Genomic DNA, 24082 nt, shown 5'->3' with positions numbered 1-24082 from the left:
AGTTTCAGAGTTTCAGTACTGAATATTTACAGTATTCATCTCAAAAACCGATTTGAGTCTTTTTATATTTACATTAATTTATGTCTGCACAAAATATGACTGCATTCTACAAATACTATATACTTCTTATGTCACAATAAACATCACAATGCATACATGAATTGATTAAAAACAAACCTTATGTGCATCATTTGTTCTTCATTTTCTTAAGTAGAGATAAAGTAACCTTTTTTTTTGTTGTTACTTGAGAGTAAGTACACCTTTTATCATAAATACTGTAGATTAGGTTAGAAATGTAGATGAAGGTGTGTGGTGTTTGCTTAATTGTTTTAAATAGTCTGTCATCTTAGCATAATATTAAAACAAGTTGTACTCCAGCTGACTACCTATAAGCCCCTGAGTTATGTCAGTGCCTATTCAGTATTAGACTTTATATGTAGCTCTCTTTCTTTAGCACTTTGTTGTGTTCACATGTTCATATCATTCTTTACGTGCGTTTGCCAGTTTGGCACGTTCTTTTTATGTATCAGGAGCTCATGTTTGTGTCTTGCACTAATTAAATCTTTATCTGCACTTGCATCCACCTCCGACTCAGTAATCTGACTGTATTGTTATTAAATACTGAATGGCTGCCTAATGGGTGGAACTTCTGATTAGCAGATTAGAATATAGGCTATAAATACAGTTAGTATAAAACAAGCAAAAAAGATAGGCATAGTTTTTATATTATTTGTTGCATCATAATTGTTGCCCCACAATTCCTTCTGTTTTTAATACATACTAAATCATATTACACTAGTGCTTTTGTTGGCAAAATAGATAAATAAGACAGATGGATGGATGGATGGATGGATGGATGGATGGATGGATGGATGGATGGATGGATGGATAAGATAGACGGATAGATGGATGGATGCATGGATGGATGAATGGATAAATGGATGTCCAGGGTGCCTTCCACCTTGTGTCGCAAGTCCTTTGTGAAAGAATACAGCTCCCTGTGACTCTGAGGATGGATGGATGGATGTGTGTATGGAAGGATTAGACGGTTGCATTGATGGATGGATAGATGGATTAACTGATGCATAGATAAGACGGATAGATGGATGGATGGATGTTCAGGGTGCCCCCCACCTTGTGTCCCATGTCCTTTGTGATAGAATCCAATCTCCCTGTGATCCTGAGGGTGGGTGGGTGGATGGATGGATGGATGGATGGATGGATGGATGGATGGATGGATTAGATGGATGGATGGATGGATGGATTGATTAGACGGATATATAGATGAATTGCATAGATGGATGGTCCCGATTGCTTTGTGATAGAATCCAGGCTCCCTGTGACCATGAGGGTGAATGTATGTACGGATGGAGGACTTTTTTCGGTGTTTAAATCTTTACCCATGGAATCTGTACAGTTTACAAAAGAAAATATGTCATGCCTTATTTTCAGGGTGAAAAAGTTCATGCAGCAGTGGAGTCTAATAGCTTTTATACGGTGACTAGGAGATTCAGTACTGTTTGCTTTAGAGAAAGAGGTTGATTTAGATTGAAATATCAAAGATTAGGCCTACTGAGAAATGTAGAACAAAGTAAATGCGTCAATGGCCTGTTGAGAAGTTCATGAGCTCCCTCAGTGCTGAACATTTGGGCTAACTTCAAGGTTTTCGGAAAAAAAAAGACAAGACAAGACAAGATCAGACAAATTTTGTGTCACTGTGATGAAAGCGGTTGCACATCAGAGCATGTTGCTGTAATGACAAGCAAGCATCAGCAACCACGCTAGGTCATGGATCCCGTTTCATGTCATCTCTGCCCCTGGTAAGTGTTTAGCTCTCAGTTGTAAGTGTGCCGCATTTCAAAAACCTATTTTCCACTGTGAAGTCACAGAGGCGTTGCACCCTGCACCATTGCCGGCCAGAGAAACCGTCCATGTTAATCTCTCTGACAGTAATGCCATCTGTGTATTGAGAAGCTCAGACCGAGTGCAAAATGAACATTTATTCAAGCTCACATCTCGCTCCTGAAGGACTGAAAATGCTCCGTCTGTCACCGTCGAACGAACCGAACTCCCACCGAGAACACACTTTACTCTAAACTGTTTAAAACATGCATCACAATATGAAAGCAGCAAGAGTTCGAGATTATTACCGCCTCACATATGCTCAAATCGCACGGGGGGAACGGATCATTTGGCAACAGTTCATTTCATTTGATGCAGGTCTTTCCTATTTGGCAAAATAATATTTGCAAAATTGCCAGTGCTGTTCATCTGGATATTATCTGGAGCTCTAAAGTTTCAGTTAAGTTTAGTTAAATTTTATTTGTGTCTCAAACAAAATCAAGCAAATATAGAAATATTGAAATCTGAATAGGTCCAGGGGTAGGTTTATAGCTTATATATGTAGGTCCTATGCAGATTATATATCTTAAAAAAAAGAGAAATCCAAAAAGCCATCCGTTAAAGAGCTTTGTAGTGATGTGTTATGACCTGCTGTTTTTCACTAGTGGAAATTTCTTTAAACGGAAATGCACTACGGGACTTTTTAGTTATTCGTCCAGCTTAAAGCTCAAGACAGAAAAAAATAGAGGTTGGTCTGGTACTTTAACAAAGTAAGTAAGAACATGATAACCGCTACCTTAATTGAGGCTTGACACATACTATATATCTAAAAGGGAATCCAAGAAAGTTCTTTAATATGCTTAATACCTTGGTATAAATAAGCGACAATACTTATAAACTGTTAAAATCCAAAACAAATTCATAAACCTTATATGTGTGTACAGTATATGGAGTATTTACAATGCACCAAATAAAGAAATATTGGTGTCAATAACAGCCCCCAATAATAATAGCAACCCAACACAGTGAGATCTACAAAACTTCTGCAAGTGCATGTGAGGAGCTGCCACATGTACTGTACTGTAAGCCTAACATGCTAAACACTCACAGACTCCATCAGCCTTGACTATAAGATCCCTTTTCTGATCGTAAAAGTCTACGAATCATAAAAAGTCTATAGATTGACACATGTGAAAGTGCATGCTAACCTGAGGCAGCCATTGCTTCTGCTCCCAAACAACCAAACGACTTCTTCACAACTCCCTACCTGATTAAAGAGCTATCTAATAATAGTTTAGTGCCCCTTATGGCAAGGTAGAACATGATACCTAAATGTAATTTAAATATAAGTTAATTCAGTTACAGCATGAAATAATGAAACAAGAGGCAGAAGTTAAGAGGAATGGGCGAGGAGCTTGGACATTCAGGGGAAGATTGAAGTAGAGTTATTGCTCTGTGCTTGTAGCCACCAGTTGAAGAGGTCCAGGGTTCTGGTTAGGATGTCTCCTGGACACTTCTCTAGGAAGGGGTTTCATGCAGAAGACCCTGGGGGAAGAGTATGTGCAGAGATTATATCTTTCCTCTGTCATGTGAGTAGCTGAGTTTGCAAATGGAGGAGCTGGTGGTGGGCAGTGAGAGAGGGAGGTCTGGGCATCTCTGCTTAAATTGCTGCCCCATGGCATGGAACCAGATAAATAGAAGAATGGATGGATGAATGGGTGGATGGGTAACATGAAGTAACTTGATATTTGTTGCATTTCCATTCCATGAAATACATAAATGTACATAAAAGTAAATGGACAAAAGTACAACAGGATGTTCATTGTAATCATTGACAATTTGCATCAATATGGAGTAAGAGGAATAAAACAGGTCTGTTCAGCTTGTCGTGTTGTATTTCTTATCGAGATATCGAGACAAACTCACGGTGCTGCATATTATCGATTATCTACACAGCGATGGAAATGTGGCATACTGTAGTTTCAGCCAGACGCCATGTCCTATCAAAAATCTCTGGTGTTTTTCAGTCATTTAAAAACACCTCAAAGACTCAGTTTAGTTCTTTGTAAGCAGGGTCACAGCACAGAATTCTCACAAACAAGGTAGCTTCAGGTCCCTGTCACTGACCTACTAAATGTTGGCACATGTAGTACGACTTTCTCGTTCTCATTTAGTTTAGACACAGACTTACACGCCATCTTTCCCCCAGCGCCAGACATAACCTATTTGTTATGTCTATCTGCCACCTGTAATCAGTGTTTTGAAGTGGAATCCACAGCTGTCAACCAGCCAAACATCAGAGATGAAAATAAATAAAAGGCTGAAAGATGTTAAGAAAGCAGCGCAAGTGCAGAATATCTGTCCAACAGATACACAGTGAAGAAAACAGAAGTTAAACTATGCTGCATGCCCAGGATGCCATACAAGGCATACATGTTCATAATACCGTTCTTTTTTTTTATCACGGCATGCCAAATGTAACGTGTTGCATCCTGCAGGATCGCAGACGCACACCACCGCTCAACGTATTTGTCTTTACTTCCGTCGCCATCAGAATTTTTGTTTTTATATTCATGTGTCCTGACATCCAACTGATTCCTTGGCTCTACAATATATGATTTATACAGAAATCAGAATAAAAAACAGAGCTAGATGTAATAGATGAGTGAGTCTATAATCTGACTGGCACCTGTTAGCATGCAAGGAAACAACATCCAGAGTAATTGATTTTAAATTTATGTCTCATAAGACTTGAGGAGAGTTGCTATTCTGGTGCATCAACTTTTCCACCTTTGAAACTACAGCTACCGGTCAGGGTATCGGGGGAGAAAGGTAAGCTGATGACAGAGGAATAATCCACTGAGCTGAATCATGACAGCGAGTGGGATGTAAGTGGAGAAGCAGATGGTTTTGCTCCTGCAGGGTCACATCAGGGGTTTGCGTGTAACTGACACCAGCTCTCTTTCCGCACTGTCTTCTGTTTCTTTCTTTCCCTCAGCTGTCCACCCTTCTCCCTCAAGTCACTGTAGTGACAAACTGTCAACAGGAAAAAAAAAAAAAACGTGTCTCTCTCTGGAGAACACACATCAGCCACCTACTGTCTGATTTGACTGGGACTTGAGATCACTGGACTATGGAAGAGTGTAAATCCTTCACCTTACACCTCAGTCTTTGTTTGCTGTTCACTACCGGATCTTAGCTTTGACAGATCGGTGATAGATTCGTTGCTGGGCGGAGTCGAACAAACTGAGCGAAGCAGACTTCCTGGATAATGTATGCGTACCCTCCCTCTGGTGTGAGAAGCTCAGCCATTTTGGGTGCATGCCAGACTATAGAAGTGGGTTTGGTGTTTTGTTATTTAATTATTTGAAGGCATGCTCTCTCTAATCTATGTCTTGCTAATACAATCCCTCTCTGTGTGGTCAGCTTCACTCAAGCGTCCTGTTGTCAGTCAGTGCACTTCTTCCTCTAATGATCAGCAGCTGTTTGATGTTAAAGCTGAGCAAATGAAAGCATGAATGATTTTTTTTTTTTTCAAATTTGTACACCACTGGTTAATAAAAAGACGTTAAATAGAGTTTGTTCGGTTATTTATGTATTTTAGGTTTTTTGCTAACCTTCAGCAAAGAGAGGCTGTGAATATGTATGAATACAGACAATTGCATCACTTTATCATCACATGAGTGTTTGAGTTCTTTTTCTTTCTTTATCTCTTTGTTTATATTGCAATATCCCTTTGGTTAGGTCATGTCTACAACCCTAATTTTTCATTATTCTCATATCTAATGTGTGCAACTGTTCTGAGATCTTCAATGATTAGTTTGTCTGATGTTCTTTTGTCTCATCATGAAGCCTTGCTTAAGTATCTGACCAAGCCTTAGTTTCCTTCTGTTCCTTGTTTTTCCATGGATTATTCTAATTTGCTGATGTCTGTCTATACTCTGATTCCAATGACAACGGCGTATTGGAAGGTGTTTAGTTTGATTAAGGCATAAAAGTTCAAATAAAAAACGATGCATTTATAGGGTTAATTCGTTCACCCTTAGTCACTACCTGGTCAGATGACGTTATGAACTTCTGCAAGTAAGCAGCTGATTTTGAGAAAATGGCAGAATTCACAGGCCAGCTTAGGCCACGCCCACTCTTATTTAAATGTGGGTACAGATCCCGATATTCAGAGCACTAAATCAATATCAGCGTTATTTACTACAGGACACATTGCACCATGTGATTAGTCATTTATTACATGCCATTCTGTTTCCAGAGTGTGATCATCAGTCTAGTTTTAAGAACCATGACAAGTCTCATTGATGCAATGGGATGAGTTTCGATCTACCGTCCTCTTTCTTTTCCCGAAGGAAAGCCCGCCTCTTCATTTTAACTCTAGCTTCCTGTAGCAGGGTTGTCTCTGTAGAGCTAAAGATGGTCAGGAGGAGAGAAGTTCCCTAAATGAATTACAAGCAAAACAACGAGTGAGCTGATGTAGCCTCTGAGGGACTCGCTTGTGCCTCTGTGATCTTCCTGATGGAGAAATGAAGCTGTCATCTCCATTCTCCAGAAAGTCATTGCTGGCTTGTTTGTTTTTTTAACTTTCCTGACCTCCAGGGAGATCCTGTTTACACTCACTTCACGTCTTCAAAGCGGCCAGAAGCCTGAGGGAATGTCATGAGGGAGTGTGGAGTGATAGAGAGACATTTGCCCTTTCATGTGTCAGAAAGCTGAAAATGGGAAAAGCGAGAGTAAGGCTGTGTTAGGATCTGATGGAGACCGCTGATATGTGTTCAGTGTCCTGTAGGGATTCTCGTAACACAAATGACACAAGAACAATTATAATTAATTAAAATAAAGATCGAAACATTCTTTCTTTCTTTCTTTCTTTCTTTCTTTCTTTCTTTCTTTCTTTCTTTCTTTCTTTCTTTCTTTCTTTCTTTCTTTCTTTCTTTCTTTCTTTCTTTCTTTCTTTCTTTCTTTCTTTCTTTCTTTCTTTCTTTCTTTCTTTCTTTCTGTGTTTAAGCTCCAGCACTGCCAAGCTGCCTCTGTTGGGCCCTTAAGCAAGGCCCTTAATGCTTTCTAGCTGACCCAAACTCCAACATTGGGATATGCTAGAAAGGATTTTACTGTGCTGTGATTTATATTTGACCTTCTATTCTATTCTATTCTATTCTATTCTATTCTATTCTATTCTATTCTATTCTATTCTAGAAATTCAACTACAACATGTTCCTAAAGGACTCAACTGAGTCGTCACCTCAGAACCTAAAGTCCAGAAAGAACTAGACCTGATCTAAATACTACAAGTTTAACCCTAATCCACACTACACTGTAGAGCACAAAACAACACAACAGCACACAACACATTCAGCCTGAACCACATGCCACGCCACACCACGTTTAGGTGGGAGGAGCTAGATCAGGTCTGACTCCACCGCATGGACTATTTAAAATGTGACAAAGGTTTTTTTTTTTTTTTTTAAATTAACGTAACTTATGCTGTGTTAATTCTAAAGTTAATGAATGAATCAGAATGAAAATAAATTGTTGAATCAGTGAGCTCTCTGCCACAAAATTAGAAAAGCAGTCCTTAATTTAGGGCTCTATCTTGAAGCAACAGATGCAAGTGCTTCTAATTGCATGATATAAAGATGACTCCATTCCTCAGGTCGATCTGCTTCGTCTGCTGTGCTGATTTACACTTTAATAAGCGTTGAGTTTTTATCTAATCTCTTCATGTACATTTTCTCTCACAATAACTAAGAGGAAAAAGCTGTATCTATAGGCTTATTAAAGCTACAGTAGGATGCAGACTTTATCCATCTTACAGCTCGAGTCAAGTCAAGAAGATCTTTATTGTTATCACAGCTGTGTATACAGTGTACAAGGTACAATGAGATGAAATATTGTTCCTCTGGACCTGAGGTGTAAGATACCTATATGTATGCCATACACAGAGCTGACAGGAAATAAATAACGACAAGTGCAATAACAAAGTACAGGAACAAGGAGCATGCAAGAGGAGGTGGGGGTTATGGGAAACGATGGGGTAAGTGTACAGAGGGAAAGCAGAGTGTATTCGGTTCAGTCCAATTTTATTTGTGTAGTGATTTTAACAATAGACTTTTTAATTATTTTCAAACGTATTACGTTTATCCCATATAAACAAGCCAGAGGTGACAGTGGTGAGTGAAATATTTGGAAGGAACCTTGAGAGGAACCAAACTTATCTGGGTGACACCAGATAGTGAAATTAAGATTTTCACTTTGATACCTTTATTAGCATTTTTTAACCAAGAAATTAATTCACGTTTAAACAGGAACTTTCTAAGTTCTTGTTGAACTAATGAAGAATTGTTCACTAATTGTTCGCAAAACTGGTGATATCAGTTGCACTCCAAAGCCGTAACTGCAATGACACTAACTCAAGAGTAATGGTGTTTAAGTGCAGTGACATTTGTGCCATTAATGGTTTGAAGTTTCTGTACAGTGTGGAGGTGGGTTTTACTTGGGTCCCAGTGGGGCAGCACCGAGGGGGAGGCTGACCCCCTGGTGTTAGAAGCTGTTACCCAGACACTGAAGAACTTTCCTCTGGATGGCAGAGCAGCAAACAAATAGTTGGTGGGTTTTGGGGATCAAATTGTGCACATAGCTGAAGACCTTGTGGATGCTTTCTCACAGCGAAGGGTATATGACGAGTATTGAAGAAGGAACATAGGTTAACTGGGTTACTGTGTGCAATACATTTGATCACATATTCAGTATTCTATACTGAATACACATATTCAGACACTATGTACAATATCTATATATTTCTACTCTTACTATCTTAATTTGTCCATACAGACGGGACTCCGTACACCTGGTGGGTTGGCAGAGGGAGTGAAAAACACTTCTATTGGGGTGGCTCAGTGCCGGGGGTCCAGAAATGTTCCTGTGGCATTGAGCACAACTGCATCGACCCCAAACACCACTGCAACTGCGACGCAGATCAGAAACAGTGGTGAGGACAAGTCAATGCTTCTTAATTCACTGCTTGATCTATCTGTCTACCTATCTATCTATCTGTCTATCTATCTATCTAAACATCATCTTTGGCGAATGAGGGCATTAAGCCGGTGGGTCCTCCTCTAATCCTGTTATTATATCTGATTATATTTATCCATTTCATTTAGCAAAAAAAATAATACAGTTCCTCTCATAACGTAACTGCTGTGTAATGAATGTTGATATTAATATATGATATGCTTGATGCTAATTTATCTCCATAAGAGGTGTGTATTAATGTCTGTTAAGAACAAATAAAATACTTCAAAAAATATCTGTTATGTTGTTAGACGAATGCTAAAAACATGCCTTACTATGATTCTCGTGCATTTAAAAAACTGTTTCAATTCCATGCTTTGATTGTTTGCAACATGTTCTTTGCTTATAGGAGAGAAGATTCAGGGCTTCTGGTATATAAGGATCACTTACCAGTGAGCGAAGTAGCTGTAGGTGACACAAATCGACCCGGATCAGAGGCCAAGCTCACGGTGGGACCTCTGCACTGTCATGGAGACCGTGAGTTCAACCGTTCATTATAAACCGTCCATTTACCGTATTAGATGCAGCGCTTGAAGGGAAGATTTTCTCTTTCTGTGGCTCATAGTACATCATTACCAATAACATCCCAGTAACTTTGTCATCACCTCCCACTGGCATTTATTTTCAGGGTTATTTACAACACTGCATTTAGTTACACTAGTCCCTTTGTAGGAGCTGTTGCTATAGAAACAATACTGTAGTAGTATGAGCGCATTAATGTAACAGCCTATACTAAGTTCTGGTCCATGCTGTTATACTAAAATAATGCACACACACCTTCTGACCAATCAGATTCAAGCTCGAACTCACTGCTGTACAACGCTTAAGCCCTTAAATAATTGAAAAAATCCGTTGCACATATGGAAGTGATATAGGAATATAATTGTTCTGTATTCTATTATTAACTCTAAAAGCAAGTAGGTATTATATAAAGGAGGTGCTGTGTTGTTCATTTTTCATAAGGTTTTAATTTCTTAAAACAACCGATAAGATGGAATTAACGCTCACGATGAAATCATGATGAATTTATTGATTGTGGTTTTCATCTTTATTGTTTTATAAGAAATATTCAACTGGATTGAGTAACATGGAGAGAACTTTCAGCTTTTGCAGTGTGGAAAACACTTGAGAAACTCCACTTATCTGTTCGCTGGTAATGGTTATTTTAGACTAGACTTTCTTCTGTGTGTACAGTCAGAAGAGACGGCACGGAGTCTCAGAATCACAGCAGCCGATAAGCATTCAATTACGCTAGACACGAGCGGATGACGGCCTCGTGATTTATAGCGTAAAATAAAACTGAACTCAGAGGAAGTTTGTGGAAGAAATTCTTCTGATCTCAAAGGGAAATTCGGGGAATTAAATTGGATAGAATCTGTGTTAGAAAAATAGCAACATTTTTTTAATTCATCATCTTCCCTGCTAGATTGACGCTATCCTGATAAGCACCTCTCTCTCTCTCTCTCTCTCTCTCTCTCTCTCTCTCTCTCTCTCTCTCTCTCTCTCTCTCTCTCTCTCTCTGTCTCTCTCTTTCTGTCTCTCTCTCACTCATTTTCTACCGCTTATCCGAACTACTCGGGTCACGGGGAGCCTGTGCCTATCTCAGGCGTCATCGGGCATCAAGGCAGGATACTGTACACCCTGGATGGAGTGCCAACCCATCGCAGGGCACACACACACTCTCATTCTCTCACACACTCACACACTACAGACAATTTTTCCAGAGATGCCAATCAACCTACCATGCATGTTTTTGGACCGGGGGAGGAAACCTGAGTACCCGGAGGAAACCCCCCTGATAAGCAACTGTAATTGTTAAATTAGCGCTAAAACCCCAAAGACAATATCAGCTAATCCTTAAATGTTCAGAGATACCTAGCTTTATAACACATAATGAATTCTACTGAATTAGAAGGTGTTTATTAATTTTCTTTTACTCAGAGTCATTCCTGCTTTGTGTTAATGCTTTACAGGTTTGTGTTAATGCATTTGTTATAATATATGTATTGTATAATATATGTTTTGTTGATAAGGCGATGTCATAAAGCTTAGACTGAGACAGATTAACAGTGTTAATGACGTACACCATTAACAAATATAGAAATCACAAAACAAGGTCAGTATGGTTTGTGACTGCTTAGGTGTACAGGACAAGGATGAGCCTTTACTATGCAGCCAGAAATGAAAGTCTCTTATAAAGGATTGTGGGGATTAAAGAACAGGGTTTTGTGTGTGTGTGTGTGTGTGTGTGTGTGTGTGTGTGCTTAGTAGTCTATGTAGTGCGTTCTGTGGCACGTTGTCCAGGTCGGAGGCCGTATTGTGTTCTGGGGAATGGAGTTTTTAGACCAGTGGTTAGTAGTGATTCGTTTCCTTAGTCCACTTTTATTCTAGTATGATCATTTCTTCCCAGTTTGAAGGTCAGCTGGCTGTAATAATAAAAGCCAACTCAAAATAAACAGACCCTTCATGGTGTTTTAATGGCTTTCTTTCCAGCAGCCATTTGCACAAGTGCCATCTGGTAAACTTGCATCACAGTCCTTCTGGGTGAATCATCATAGAAGAGCAATAAAACAGGCAGAGGTAAACAGGGCTAATAAAAGAGTCATGTCTAGAAACTGGACACTAATTATTCCCGATGATGCCACATGGATAGTTACAGAACCCACTATTTTATGAGCTGAGTCACTATCTGGCTTTTTCATCAGTTCGGGAGATCTCACAATGGCTAATGTTAGCGTTTAACATATTATTAGCATATTATCCATATTCCAGATGCGTACAACAGTTACTGAAAGATGTCAAGTATGACATGTCTGTTTAACGATTTAATATCACAGCAGTATTTCTATTGACTAGCTTTCTTTAGCCTCAGATAATTCAGATTTAATTACAACACAAAGTTAATCCATGATCAGAAGTCAGTAGAGGAGGAAGAGTCAGAAAATCTTAAAGGAAATCAACTCTTAATGATCTTGAAATGGCCCTAATGGAAAGATTCAGATTAAATAAGGTGAGACACAGAACAGGTGAACACATTAGGAGCAGGAAAATACACCACACACTGAAAGGGGAAATTTGTAACAGTGTGGTTGATATACAGTAGGACTTCATATGCATTTGTCAGGCTTGGCCATAGATGGTAGAGAGAGAGAGAGAGAGAGAGAGAGAGAGAGAGAGAGAGAGAGAGAGAGAGAGAGACAGAGAGAGAGAGACGGCATCAGAGCATCAGATGATACGCTTGACATTTTAGAGAATGTGAAAGAAGTGAAGCACTTTGGTCTCTCATTAGCAGAGTCTCTAAGATGGTCTAAATCTATTAATTTTCCACAGGAAATCTCCGCCCTCACTGGGTTTATTTTTTACCTCCTTGGATATTAAAGGTGAATACACACGGCTAAAAAAATCAATGAAAAAAATCTTTTACTTACATACAATTATGCCACAATGCTGTAAATGTCTCAATTCCTGATCGGTCAGAAAATGTTGCCTTTATTTTCTATGATTGGTCGATGATGGTTATAGAAAGGCGAGTCACGAGTAAAAAATCGGTTCATTTTAATACACTTAAGGTTTTTATAATAACAAATCATGCACGAGGACTTGCATGGTGGAGTCAGACAAAATAAAAATAAAAAAAAAGCTAATGTACTCTTTTTACCAGAACGCTGACATTCATTCAGATATTTTCTATCAGTATAAACAAATGAATTATTTTATGGACACAAGTCTGATATAAAATGAGTCAGGATTGTTGGATTTCAGTGTGAGACGTGTTTTTCCCTGTTTTGGACATCCTTACAGAGGATTTTAGTGTTTGAAGATAACATCTTTAAATTTTAGCTGCTTATGAATAAACACTCGGGGCATCTCAGAAAGCAAAGAGTTTGATATCACAATTTACGTATAAGATAGAAACATTTGTGCATTGAAATACGAACTGTTTTTGTGTTTTTGGAACATTTTTTTCATAACCCCTAGCAGTCTAGATAAAAAAACAAATAAAATAAGAGAAAAAAAATTCTATAAAAAATAAATATAAAAAAAATTCTATAAAATAAAATAAAATAAAAATTCTAGAAATAAAAAAAAAATAAAATAAAAATAAAATGAAATCTTAAAGCCCCGAGTGTCTACTTTTTATATGAGCTTCATATTAACCACCGCTGTGGAGTGAGACATGACAAAGACATTCAGTTGTCAACAAAATAAACAAACAAATAAATAAATAAAATAAAATACAAAACTTAAGGCGAGACACATTAGAGTAAACAACCAATGGAGTTCTTTCACATGGAGTGGAACGTTTCCATCTTCAGACTCATGATTCTGCTCATTTAGCTCATACAGTAACTGAGTTTATTCTCTCACTGTTCACTTTAATTTCTTTGGCGATATGGAATTATTTCACTTCCTGCTTTATTTACATTTACAGTATGGCTGTAGAATTGCCTGACTCTCCGGGTTGTTAGTATTCTCGGTCGCTTCTCACATCTGCAGTTAGGATTCTTCTAAAATTCCACAGAGCACAAAGCGTCTGCGCTCGTACATCCTCCCACCTCAGGCTCTGCTCTCAGAAGTCAATGTCTCGCTCATTTAAAATCCCTCGCTTTAGGCCCTTATGAGACTCACGCTGGCTCTGTGAAAGATCAATCAGAGGAAACACTTCTTTTTTTTTAGCCGGGAAGAATAAACGAGAGGCGTAGAACGAACATAGACGTATACAGGAGAGAAGAGAGAGTTTTTTCTCTCTTTATTATTAAATCTCTCTATAATTTTTTTTGTTATCCATGTTTTATCACATGTAGGATGTGAGTGAGTCTTCTGTCTTCTCATCTGTCGATGTTGAGTTAAATATAGCGGTATGTTTTTTTTTTTTTTTTAATCTTGAAGCAAAGCAGCTACTCTGATTAATTAGATTTGCTTTGTGTTTATGCATTATTAATTTCCCTTTACTTAATTAGAGTTCATTCATTTATTGTAATTAGTATATAATATTTAAATTTTTAATGACTGTTTAATGACTTTTTTTTTTTAACCAAGGAATAATTCTTGTTTAAAGTGAATCATGCAAGAAACTGCTAAGGCAGAATTTTATTGCGATTCTTAGAAAATAACCTTGTAATGTTTGGGTTAAAAATAATAAGAAGAAGTAGAAGGATAAGAAGAAGAAGAAGAAGAAGAAGAAGAAGAAGAAGAAGAAGAAGAAGAAGAAGAAGAAGAAGAAGAAGAAGAAGAAGAAGAAGAAGAAAGCAGTAGTTTTGGGAGCTCATTTTGAGAGCGGTAAGCCAGTGGATGCGATGTTAGAAACCCTGGGAGATTTGAAAACAAATCAATCATGGCTCAGTTGCAGGGAACCGATGGCACGCAGAGGAAGAACTGTCAGGACCGAGTTCCAATCTTGAGATGGCAAGGGACTGAACAAGCCCCAGACTAGCCTCTGTGGAAAGACACTAGTGGAGAAGGAACTGCTGGATACAGTAAATGAGAAAGCTACATGACTGATTCACATTAGCATTATGAGGAGAGACGAATAGCCGGTTGTCCAGAACTTATCTCAAGGTTGCATGCATTGTCAGAGATGACAAGATGACATATTTTGACATTGGGATGCATCTCCAGGGCTATACAGCACAGCAGCTCAGTCTTGACTTGTGGGGGGTTTTAAGCTACCAGCCATGACGGGATGTCTGCCAGACACATGGAAAAGAGGAGAGAAGAGTCAGCAAGGCAGAGATGTAGATCCCCTTCAAGACAAGCGCCATAGATATGTTTAGATAAAAATAATGCTAGGAAACAATACAAGGCTGACATGATACCTTACAGCATTGCTACCTTACAGCTCAAGTGTTCCCTGCTTGATCCTGAACTTGGCTTACTGTCTGATGGAGTTTTTGTGCATCGTCTCTGTGTGTGCGCATTTCTTTTTATTTGGATTCCCCAGCTCCCAAAAACGTCTATATGTGGCTAAGATTTGGTGCATTGCCCTTAAGAGTGTGGTGTTGTATGGAGGAACAGCATCCTATCCAGGGTGTATTCCTCCATCACTCGCTACATGTGGTCCAAGGATTGAAAAGTGGTGAAGTGGTTACATGAGTGATTAAGTGAACAAGTGAGTAAATGAGTGAGCAAGTGATGGAATGAGTGCATGAGCGAGTGAACAAGTGAGTGAGTGAGTGAGTGAGTGAGTGAGTGAGTGAGTGAAGAAATGAGTGAGTGTGTGAGTGAGTGTAGAAGTGAATGAGTGAGTGAGTGTAGAAGTGAATGAGTGATTGAGTGAGGTGAGTGAGTGAGTGAGCTAGCGAGTGAGTGAGTGAACAAGTGAGTGAGTGTTAGTGAGTGAGTGAGTGAGTGAGTGAAGACCTGAGTGAGTGAGTGAGCGAGCGAGCGAGTGAGTGAGTGAACAAGTGAGTGAGTGAGTGAAGACCTGAGTGAGTGAGTGTGTGAGTGAGTGAGTGAGTGAGTGAGTGAGTGAGTGAGTGAGTGAGTGAGTGAGTGAGTGAAGACGTGAGTGAGTGAGTGAGTGTAGAAGTGAGTGAGTGAGTGAGTGAGTGAGTGAATGAGTAAACTAGTGAGTGAGTGAGTGAAGACGTGAGTGAGTGAGTGAAGAAGTGAATGAGTGAGTGAGTGAAGAAGTGAGTGAGTGAGTGAGTGAGTGTAGAAGTGAGTGAGTGAGTGAGTGAATGAGTAAACTAGTGAGTGAGTGAGTGAAGAAGTGAATGAGTGAGTGAATGAGTGTGTAGAAGTGAATGAGTGAGTGAGTGAGTGAACAAGTGAGTTTGTGAGTGAGTGAGTGAGTGAGTGAGTGAACAAGTGAGTTTGTGAGTGAGTGAGTGAGTGAGTGAGTGAGTGAGTTTGTGAGTGAGTGAGTGAGTGAGTGAGTGAGTTTGTGAGTGAGTGAGTGAGTGAGTGAGTGAGTGAGTGAGTGAGTGAGTTTGTGAGTGAGTGAGTGAGTGAGTGAGTGAGTGAGTGAGTGAGTGAGTGAGTGAGTGAGTGAGTGAGTGAGAGTGAATGTCACATTAAAACACATTAATCTTCAGTCTTCCACATGCAGCTTTTTGGTGTAAACTAAAGACCCAGGTCCGTGTGTTTTACTGTATCTACTGTTACCTTGTGAAAAACAAGGAATGTCTTAGCTGCTATATCAAGCGTGATGCTGAGCAGGAGTTCAGATGTTTTTCATCTGCAAAGCAAACAGACACAGACGGCGCTGAGAGAGATTTGTCCTGTGGAAAGTAAATGTTGTCTGGCAATAGTCCAATTTCATTATGCTAGACGGAAAATACTGGTGATTCCTGATAGCACCGTCGCTGGCTGCAGCCTCCTGAACACGGCGGCTGTTAATGAGCAGTGTTTGTGAGAGGATTTGCACAGGGACTGAGTCCTGAGCTGCTGTGATAAGCTCAGGCAATCCCTGACGCTGTCCACTTCCAAATCTGCCAGACTAACACAATGTGTGTGTGTGTGTGTGTGTGTGTGTGTGTGTGTGTGTGTGTGTGTGTGTGTGTGTGTGTGTGTGTGTATACACTTGACAAGTGTTGAGCACTCTTTCTTCACAAGTTTTCTTTCTTTCTTTCTTTCTTTCTTTCTTTCTCTCTCTCTCTCTCTCTCTCTCTCTCTCTCTCTCTCTCTCTCTCTCTCTCTCTCTCTCTCACCCACTCTGACTGTAACAGCTTGATTATTTCATCTATCTATCCGTTTTGTTACAGTATGAATATAAACTGACCAGCAGGATTTTCTACATGTGCTTTTGCAGGAAGTTACTGGAACGCCGCTTCCTTCAACATGCCATCGTCCTACTTGCACTTCTCCACTTTTCGAGCTGAAACAACCGCCGATATCTCCTTTTACTTCAAGACCTCTGCACCTCACGGGGTTTTCCTGGAGAATCTGGGCAGCACTGATTTTATCAGACTGGAGCTGAAATGTGAGTCTCAGATTCGGCTATTTTGTCAAATGTTATAGGGATATGTATGTGTGGAGTCTTCAGTCTGTTTACTGCTAGTGTAATGAGTACAACACTGAGGAAGTATGCTGAGTAATAAGTATGTGTTTTTACCCCAGGATATGATGGGAGGTCAAATATTATCACACACACACTCACACACACATACATGCAGGCATACACATGCACACACTCTCTCTCTCACACACACAGACACACACACACATATACATGCATGCACACAATTACACACACACATGCACACACACACACATACATGCACGCACACACATGCACACACACATACATACAGTACATGCACACACACATGCACACACTGACACACACACATGCACACACTGACACACACACATACACACACATGCACACACTCACACACACACGCCCATGCACACACACACACACACACACACGCACACACACTCACACACACACACACACGCACACACACTCACACACACACACACACGCACACACACACACACACACACACGCACGTACGCACTCACACACACGCCACACACTCACACACACGTCCATGCACACACACACACACACACACGCATGCACACACAGACAGACACACATTTTAAAGCTGGATATATAGCGCTGATGTAATTTTGATATATGAGGAAGAAGCTGGACCACCTAAAAGCCTAATTTCAGAGTATAAAGTCCATACGGTTTTCACATGTGTGTTTGTGAGTGTCTCTGTGTGTCTGTGTGTGTAGTAGTAGTAGTACTAGCATGGTCTCCTGCTCTCTATTACAGCTCATCGATTTCAGCCTTCACTCCTAATCTTACCTCAAGATTTTAGTTTTTTTATAAGTTACAGCCCTGGACTGCAAGCAAAATCCACTTAAAGCATGAAATAAAGCCACACTCCTGCCGGAAAAAGCGTTCGAGCAGTGGAAAAATTCCACAGCAGGAATGTGTGTGAGGCTGATATGAATCTGAAACCAGGTTTGAACTGAGTTGCTGTCTTCTCAGACGTCTACTTTACTTAGTTACAGCAACTGGTGTGCTCTGTACAGTCATTTTGGACTGGGAGATATTTCTAAACAGAATTTAAAATAAAATTAATTCCAATTTCTTTTCATGTGATATTAAACACAGTGGTGGATTGTTTATGTTCTCTCTTTGAGAAGCAGTCAGATTATTCCTCTGTAATATCTCTCTCTGTATATTTTTCATCACGTTGACAGAATTAAGATGAACTTATCTCTTTAAATTAAATTAGAGTCTCTTTAAATGATTTATAATTACTTGGGTTTGTGTATTTGTAGAACTAACAACCATGATTGTATAAAGTACGTTGTGGAACAATTTTAAATAACAATTTTAAAGAATGGACGTTCTCTCAAAGCAGCTTTACAGAACATAAGAAATATTATACAAAAGGTTTATTATACAAAGATTAATACAAGACATATAATTAAATGTGTTTGTATTTATCCCCAATGAGCGAGTCTGAGGTGACTGAGGTGACTGTGGTGAGGAAAAACTTCCTTAGATGGAAGAGAAAGAAACCTTGAGAGGAACCAGACTCAAAAGTGAACCTCATCCTCATTTGGGTGACACTGGAGGGTGTGATTATAAACTGTTATAAACACCAGAATGTGTTATTATGAATAATGTGCTTTCTACAGTCAGATACAGTCTGACAATTCTGTATTGATTGGGACTCATGAAGCGGAACACAACTGAAACTGGTACATCTCTAGATGATGAGAAAAGTTGAATCGACTATCCTGACTCACAGAATTGTTTCTCTCCAGCACCCAATGTTGTTACTTTCTCCTTCGACGTGGGGAATGGACCGGTGGAGCTGAACGTTCACTCACCCGCGCCGTTAAACGACGACCAGTGGCATCGAGTCAGTGCCGAGCGAAACGTCAAAGAGGCCGTACTTCAGCTGGATCGGCAATACAGACAGGTTCGAGCTGCACCTGCTCAGGGACATACACGTCTAGAGCTCTACAGCCAGCTGTTTGTGGGTAAGATACTCAAACACACACACACACACACACACACACACACACACACACACACACACACACACACACACACACACACACACACACATTCAATTCAATTCATGTTTATTTGTATAGCACTTTTTTACAGTTTGACATCATCTCAAAGCAGCTTTACAGACCATAAACATAGAACAAAAGGTTAAAATAAAGAATAGATAGATTTAGTTCACAATGTGTATGTATTTATCCCCAATGAGCAAGTCTGAGGTGACTCAGGTGACTGTAGGGTTGAAAAACTCCCTTAGATGGGAAGGAAGAAACCTTGAGAGGAACCAGACTCAAAGGGGAACCTCATTCTCATATGGGTGACACTGGAGGGTGTGATTGTAATATACAGTCAAACAAATGTTGTATTGATGCAAACGATCACATGGAGTTCACATCTCCGCTTTAGTATCGCAGAGTCCACCTGGAGCTGGTAGATCTCTAGATGTCTCAGGACTCACAGAGTCGGTCTCATCTCAGTGGAGGTCCAAAATCTTCATCGCACGGAAGACGATGATCCGAGAAATCCAAGAAATGTCACTCTAAAATAGAAGTCTGTGCCTCTGGTCTCTGGTAACTGACTAGCTGCAGTGGCTGAGCTGCATTAGTGTTTACAAAAGAGTTTCAATAGATACAGTAGATTCTACATGTTCTCCATTCTTCATGGTTATATATTTTTCAGCTCATTTATCCTCACATGTCCAACAAGCACAGTGTCCTGCAATTTTGTACTTCTCACTGTAGGACAACATCAAGCTGATAATCAGTATACGGCCCTTTACACAACCCTTACCGTCAGTTCATGGAATTCATCAGCAACTGCTAATGTAGAATAAACATAAAAAATAAAAATAAAAAAACAAGGTTTTGCCAGAAACCAAAAATATTAAAGTGAAATTAATGAATTGTAAAATATTCAAAAATTCCCCATTATGATTATGACGGTATGAAAACGTGCTGTTTTTTTTTTTTTTTTCTCAATACGTTAAGAAAGATCTCACAGAGCTCAGGAAAGAACTTGTATATTCCTGTCAAATTCATAAACCCAAATAACTGCTTTACTCCCAAACCCAGTGAGAAATCCAGCCCTGATTAGATCCTGTATCTCGGCCTCATTTATACACAATCGTGCCTCCGAGCATTCTGTCCTTCTAGTAGCTTCAAAATTTCCAATTCAAAGATTAGATCTGAAGAATGTATGACCTGCATATCAATGCCCTCATTAAACACGCTGCTCTCTCGGTAATGAGCTTTTCGAAACCGTTTTTAAGCCACGAGGTCAGTCAGAGATCACCGTCACCGATATTTTTTCGGTCAGGGGGGTTTTATTGATGTAGTAAAATTAATTTATGTATTTATTTATTAACATTTAGCGCTAATTTTGAACCATCAATGTTACATTTACAAATATGTCGCTTAAAAAAAGATCGATATCCTTCACAACATTTTTTTCAATGATAATCTGATACGGGCATGTGGTAGCCTAGTGGTTAAGGTGTTGGGCTACCAATCAGAAGGTTGTGAGTTCGATCCCAGGTCCACCAAGCTGCCACTGTTGGGCCACTGTTGGGCCCCTGAGCAAGGTCCTTAACCCTCAATTGCTCAGCTGTGTAAAAAAAAATTAGATAATGTAAGTTGCTCTGGATCAGGGCATCTGCCCGAAACTTTGAGTATAACTCTGTCCCTAAATTACACATTAAAAGTATAAGAAATACATCCGTATCCATACATTTTAAGTAATTCAATGCAAAAATGCAAGCGTTCTTCTTTCGCACCTGATATTTATTTAAGAAGAAAATGTAGACAGCGGCAGCAAAGAAACCAGAAAAATGCCATAGGTGAGGGGGAACTACAGTACATTACCCATCAGCCCTTGCACTTCACACACGACTGTTTGATGTAGGTCTCCATAGAGTGCTGCAGGGATGATGTATTTTTGTAGCCCGACTCGAAAGCAAAAATCATCCTGGTTCCTTGAATTAAAAAGTCTGTAGGATTTGTACGTGGATGAGTCTGAATGGACGTGGATGAGTCTGAATGGACGTGGATGAGTCTGAATAAACATGGATGAGTCTAAATGGACGTGGATGAGTCTAAATGAGCGTGGATGAGTCTGAATAAACGTGGATGAGTCTGAATGGACGTGGATGAGTCTGAATAAACGTGGATGAGTCTAAATGAGCGTGGATGAGTCTGAATGAACGTGGATGAGTCTGAATGAGCGTGGATGAGTCTGAATAAACGTGGATGAGTCTAAATGAGCGTGGATGAGTCTGAATGAGCGTGGATGAGTCTGAATGGACGTGGATGAGTCTAAATGGATGTGGATGAGTCTAAATGAGCGTGGATGAGTCTGAATAAACGTGGATGAGTCTGAATGGACGTGGATGAGTCTGAATGGACGTGGATGAGTCTGAATAAACGTGGATGAGTCTGAATAAACGTGGATGAGTCATGTAATGTGTGGCCATGTGTATTGAATTTCCTACTGAACAGCTTGGGAGTAAATACCTTAAGCAACAAGTTGTGTTAATGTTGTCTGTGTGTCATTTCTCTCAGATTGTAACACTGAAAAAGATTAGAATTGTTTTTTCTGTTAATTCTGCAGGTGCAGCAGGAGGACAGAGAGGCTTCCTGGGATGCATCCGCTCTTTAAAGATGAACGGCGTGACCCTCGACCTGGAGGAAAGAGCAAAGGTCACTCCCGGAGTGAAACCCGGATGCTCGGGTCACTGCACCAGTTTCGGGATGTACTGCCGCAACGGAGGGAAGTGTGTAGAAAAGTACAACGGCTACTCGTGTGACTGCAGCGACACGGCTTACGACGGACCCTTCTGCACTAAAGGTGCTCCAGAAGGTTTCTTTTTAAAACTATCTCTAAATAATTGCAGTTGTGTTTTGCTGTCAGCTCTCTACAGTATGTTGCTGTTTCACTAACGGTAGTTGTGTTTATGTTTCAGACGTAGGAGCTTTCTTCGAGGCAGGAACGCTGGTCCGTTATAACCTGGTCCCGGAAGTGAGTTCCTCGGTTTCTAGCATGGACGAAAAGGATTCGATCCAGTCGCTGTCCACAGACTTAAATCTGACCCGAGAGGATGTGAGCTTCAGCTTCAGCACATCCAGCACTCCCAGCATCCTCCTGTACGTCAGCTCGAGGAGCCAAGACTACATGGCTGTGGTGCTGCGACGTAACGGTAAGCTCCTGCTGACTTTTACAAGCTGTCTGATGCACTCATTTAGAATAGTAAAGAATACAATCAATTGTCCAGCTTTATTCTTTCGAAGGTTGATATTTAGTGCCTTCAGTTTGGATTCCTGTTTCCTGAGTACTGTAGGCATATTCTGTCTCCTGCTCTTCACTTCTCAAGCCGAGTACATTTAATTCCGATTCCTGTTTCTTGTAATATGAAGGATGATGATGTTTCTGATAAACCGCGGATGATGAAATGATGATGAAAGTGAACTTACTGTCTTTCTCTATCAGGTTCTCTCCAGCTGCGATATAATCTTGGTGGTCTGCTCGAGCCCTTCGCTGTCGATCTGGATCAGCGCAATTTGGCCAACGGACAGCCGCACAGCGTCAATATCACTAGAACAGAAAGAGAAATCCAAGTCCAGGTGAAAATCTCCTTTGTTTATTTTTTGTGCATTCGTGCCGTAGAAAAAACAGAGCGGCTCAGTGGCGTCTCTGCGGCTTGCTTGTTTTGGGTTGTACATTTCAAAATGGTAATTAAAAATGGTTAGAAAAATCTCCTTCATGTTCCACAAGGCCAAGTTGGAGCTTATTTACAGCTCATTAGCAGAGATCATTAAAGCTGGGTGGTTTGCAGAGAGTTTGAAGCCTCGGGGAAGCTTTTCATAGCGATTCATCTCTGAGTCAGCCATTAGCTCCCTGTGATAAAGGTAAATAAGCTCAAAGCTATTAAATGCTGTCACCTTATCTCATGACACCACTACGTCAAGCTCTTTGTTAGCGGGATCCACCGAGATGTTTTTATTCAGTCATTCATTCATCTTCGGGGAACCACTTTTTCCTGGTCGCGATGAATCCAGAGTCTTAGGAACAGTTGGACTTGAAGCAATAACTAAATAATAAAAGAATTAGTATTATAATAATAATAATAATAATAATAATAATAATAATAATACCAATACCAATAATAATAATAATAATAATAATAATAATAATAATAATAATAATAAAAAATAATAATAATAATAATACGTTTGAATCTTTGTGGGGTTTTTTTCCGTAGCTGGATCACTACCCTTTGGTCATTTACACCCTACCTGAAGCCTCAGACATTCAGTTCAACTTGGTCAAATCTCTCTTCCTAGGAAAAGTCTTTGGTAAGTGCACTTTCACAGACCATAAAAGCTCTTGAGGAACTCCATCTCCCAGAATCCTCTCCTGACTAGTAAGCCTTCATCTCAGCCAATACATTCATTTCCTATGTTCTCTTGAACCACTTTTTTTAGACAGTTTACCAGAAAGGTACATACTGTACGTTGTCAGATATGAAGCTTGCTAGACTCATCTTTAGTAACTGTTCGGTCAGAATCGTGCTGGTTTGAGGCTAATTTGGAAAAACTAAATTTGTTTGAAATAAACAGACCTGCACAAATGTCTTGACACACAAAACTTCATACATACAGTATACACAGTGAGTCTATGTTTACAGGAAGCAAATGACATCGCAGGCTTTTGTTCTAAAATTCAGATGCATTCAATATACATCATGCAGCACACCATATGCTCCATTTCTAAATCTCTTTCATTCTCTGTTTCTCACAGAAACCGGCCCCATCGACCCAGTGATGATAGAGAAGTATAACACTCCTGGCTTCATAGGCTGTCTCTCTAGAGTGCAGTTTAACAGCATCGCTCCTCTGAAGGCGGCTCTTCGTTCTTGGCACTCTGTTTCCATCTCACACGAGGGCAAACTGGTCGAGTCCAACTGTGGAGCGTCGCCACTCACCGTCTCACCGATGTCCACTAACACTGACCCCTGGCACCTGAATGCAGGTACAAAAACTATTGGCTATTATTGATGGGCTGTATTGTGCACAAGCAAACTTCATCATTCGTTAGTCAACTTTCATTAAGGTTAGATTCTAGATGCCACCGATTACGATAGGAAGTTATCAATTGATGCTTTATACTGTACTTAGGTTG

At 39.9% G+C, this 24082-nt stretch overlaps 1 protein-coding gene across 1 annotated transcript in view; it reads left to right on the top strand.

Moving 5' to 3' along the window:
* LOC113662392 (contactin-associated protein-like 2) overlaps positions 1–24082 on the top strand; it is a 115436-nt gene that overhangs the window by 89916 nt on the left and 1438 nt on the right. Inside the window, exons 14-22 of the mRNA XM_047808920.1 lie at positions 8680–8836; positions 9269–9396; positions 16673–16843; positions 18661–18879; positions 21515–21751; positions 21867–22100; positions 22391–22524; positions 23163–23256; positions 23702–23932. Coding sequence (XP_047664876.1) covers positions 8680–8836; positions 9269–9396; positions 16673–16843; positions 18661–18879; positions 21515–21751; positions 21867–22100; positions 22391–22524; positions 23163–23256; positions 23702–23932 — 1605 coding nt within the window. The remainder of the gene's footprint in view (positions 1–8679; positions 8837–9268; positions 9397–16672; positions 16844–18660; positions 18880–21514; positions 21752–21866; positions 22101–22390; positions 22525–23162; positions 23257–23701; positions 23933–24082) is intronic.

Source organism: Tachysurus fulvidraco, chromosome 25 (assembly GCF_022655615.1).
Source record: "Tachysurus fulvidraco isolate hzauxx_2018 chromosome 25, HZAU_PFXX_2.0, whole genome shotgun sequence".
Lineage (NCBI taxonomy): Eukaryota > Metazoa > Chordata > Actinopteri > Siluriformes > Bagridae > Tachysurus > Tachysurus fulvidraco.
The sequence above is the reverse complement of the archived record's forward strand: the minus strand, read 5'-3'. Positions and strand labels throughout refer to the sequence as shown.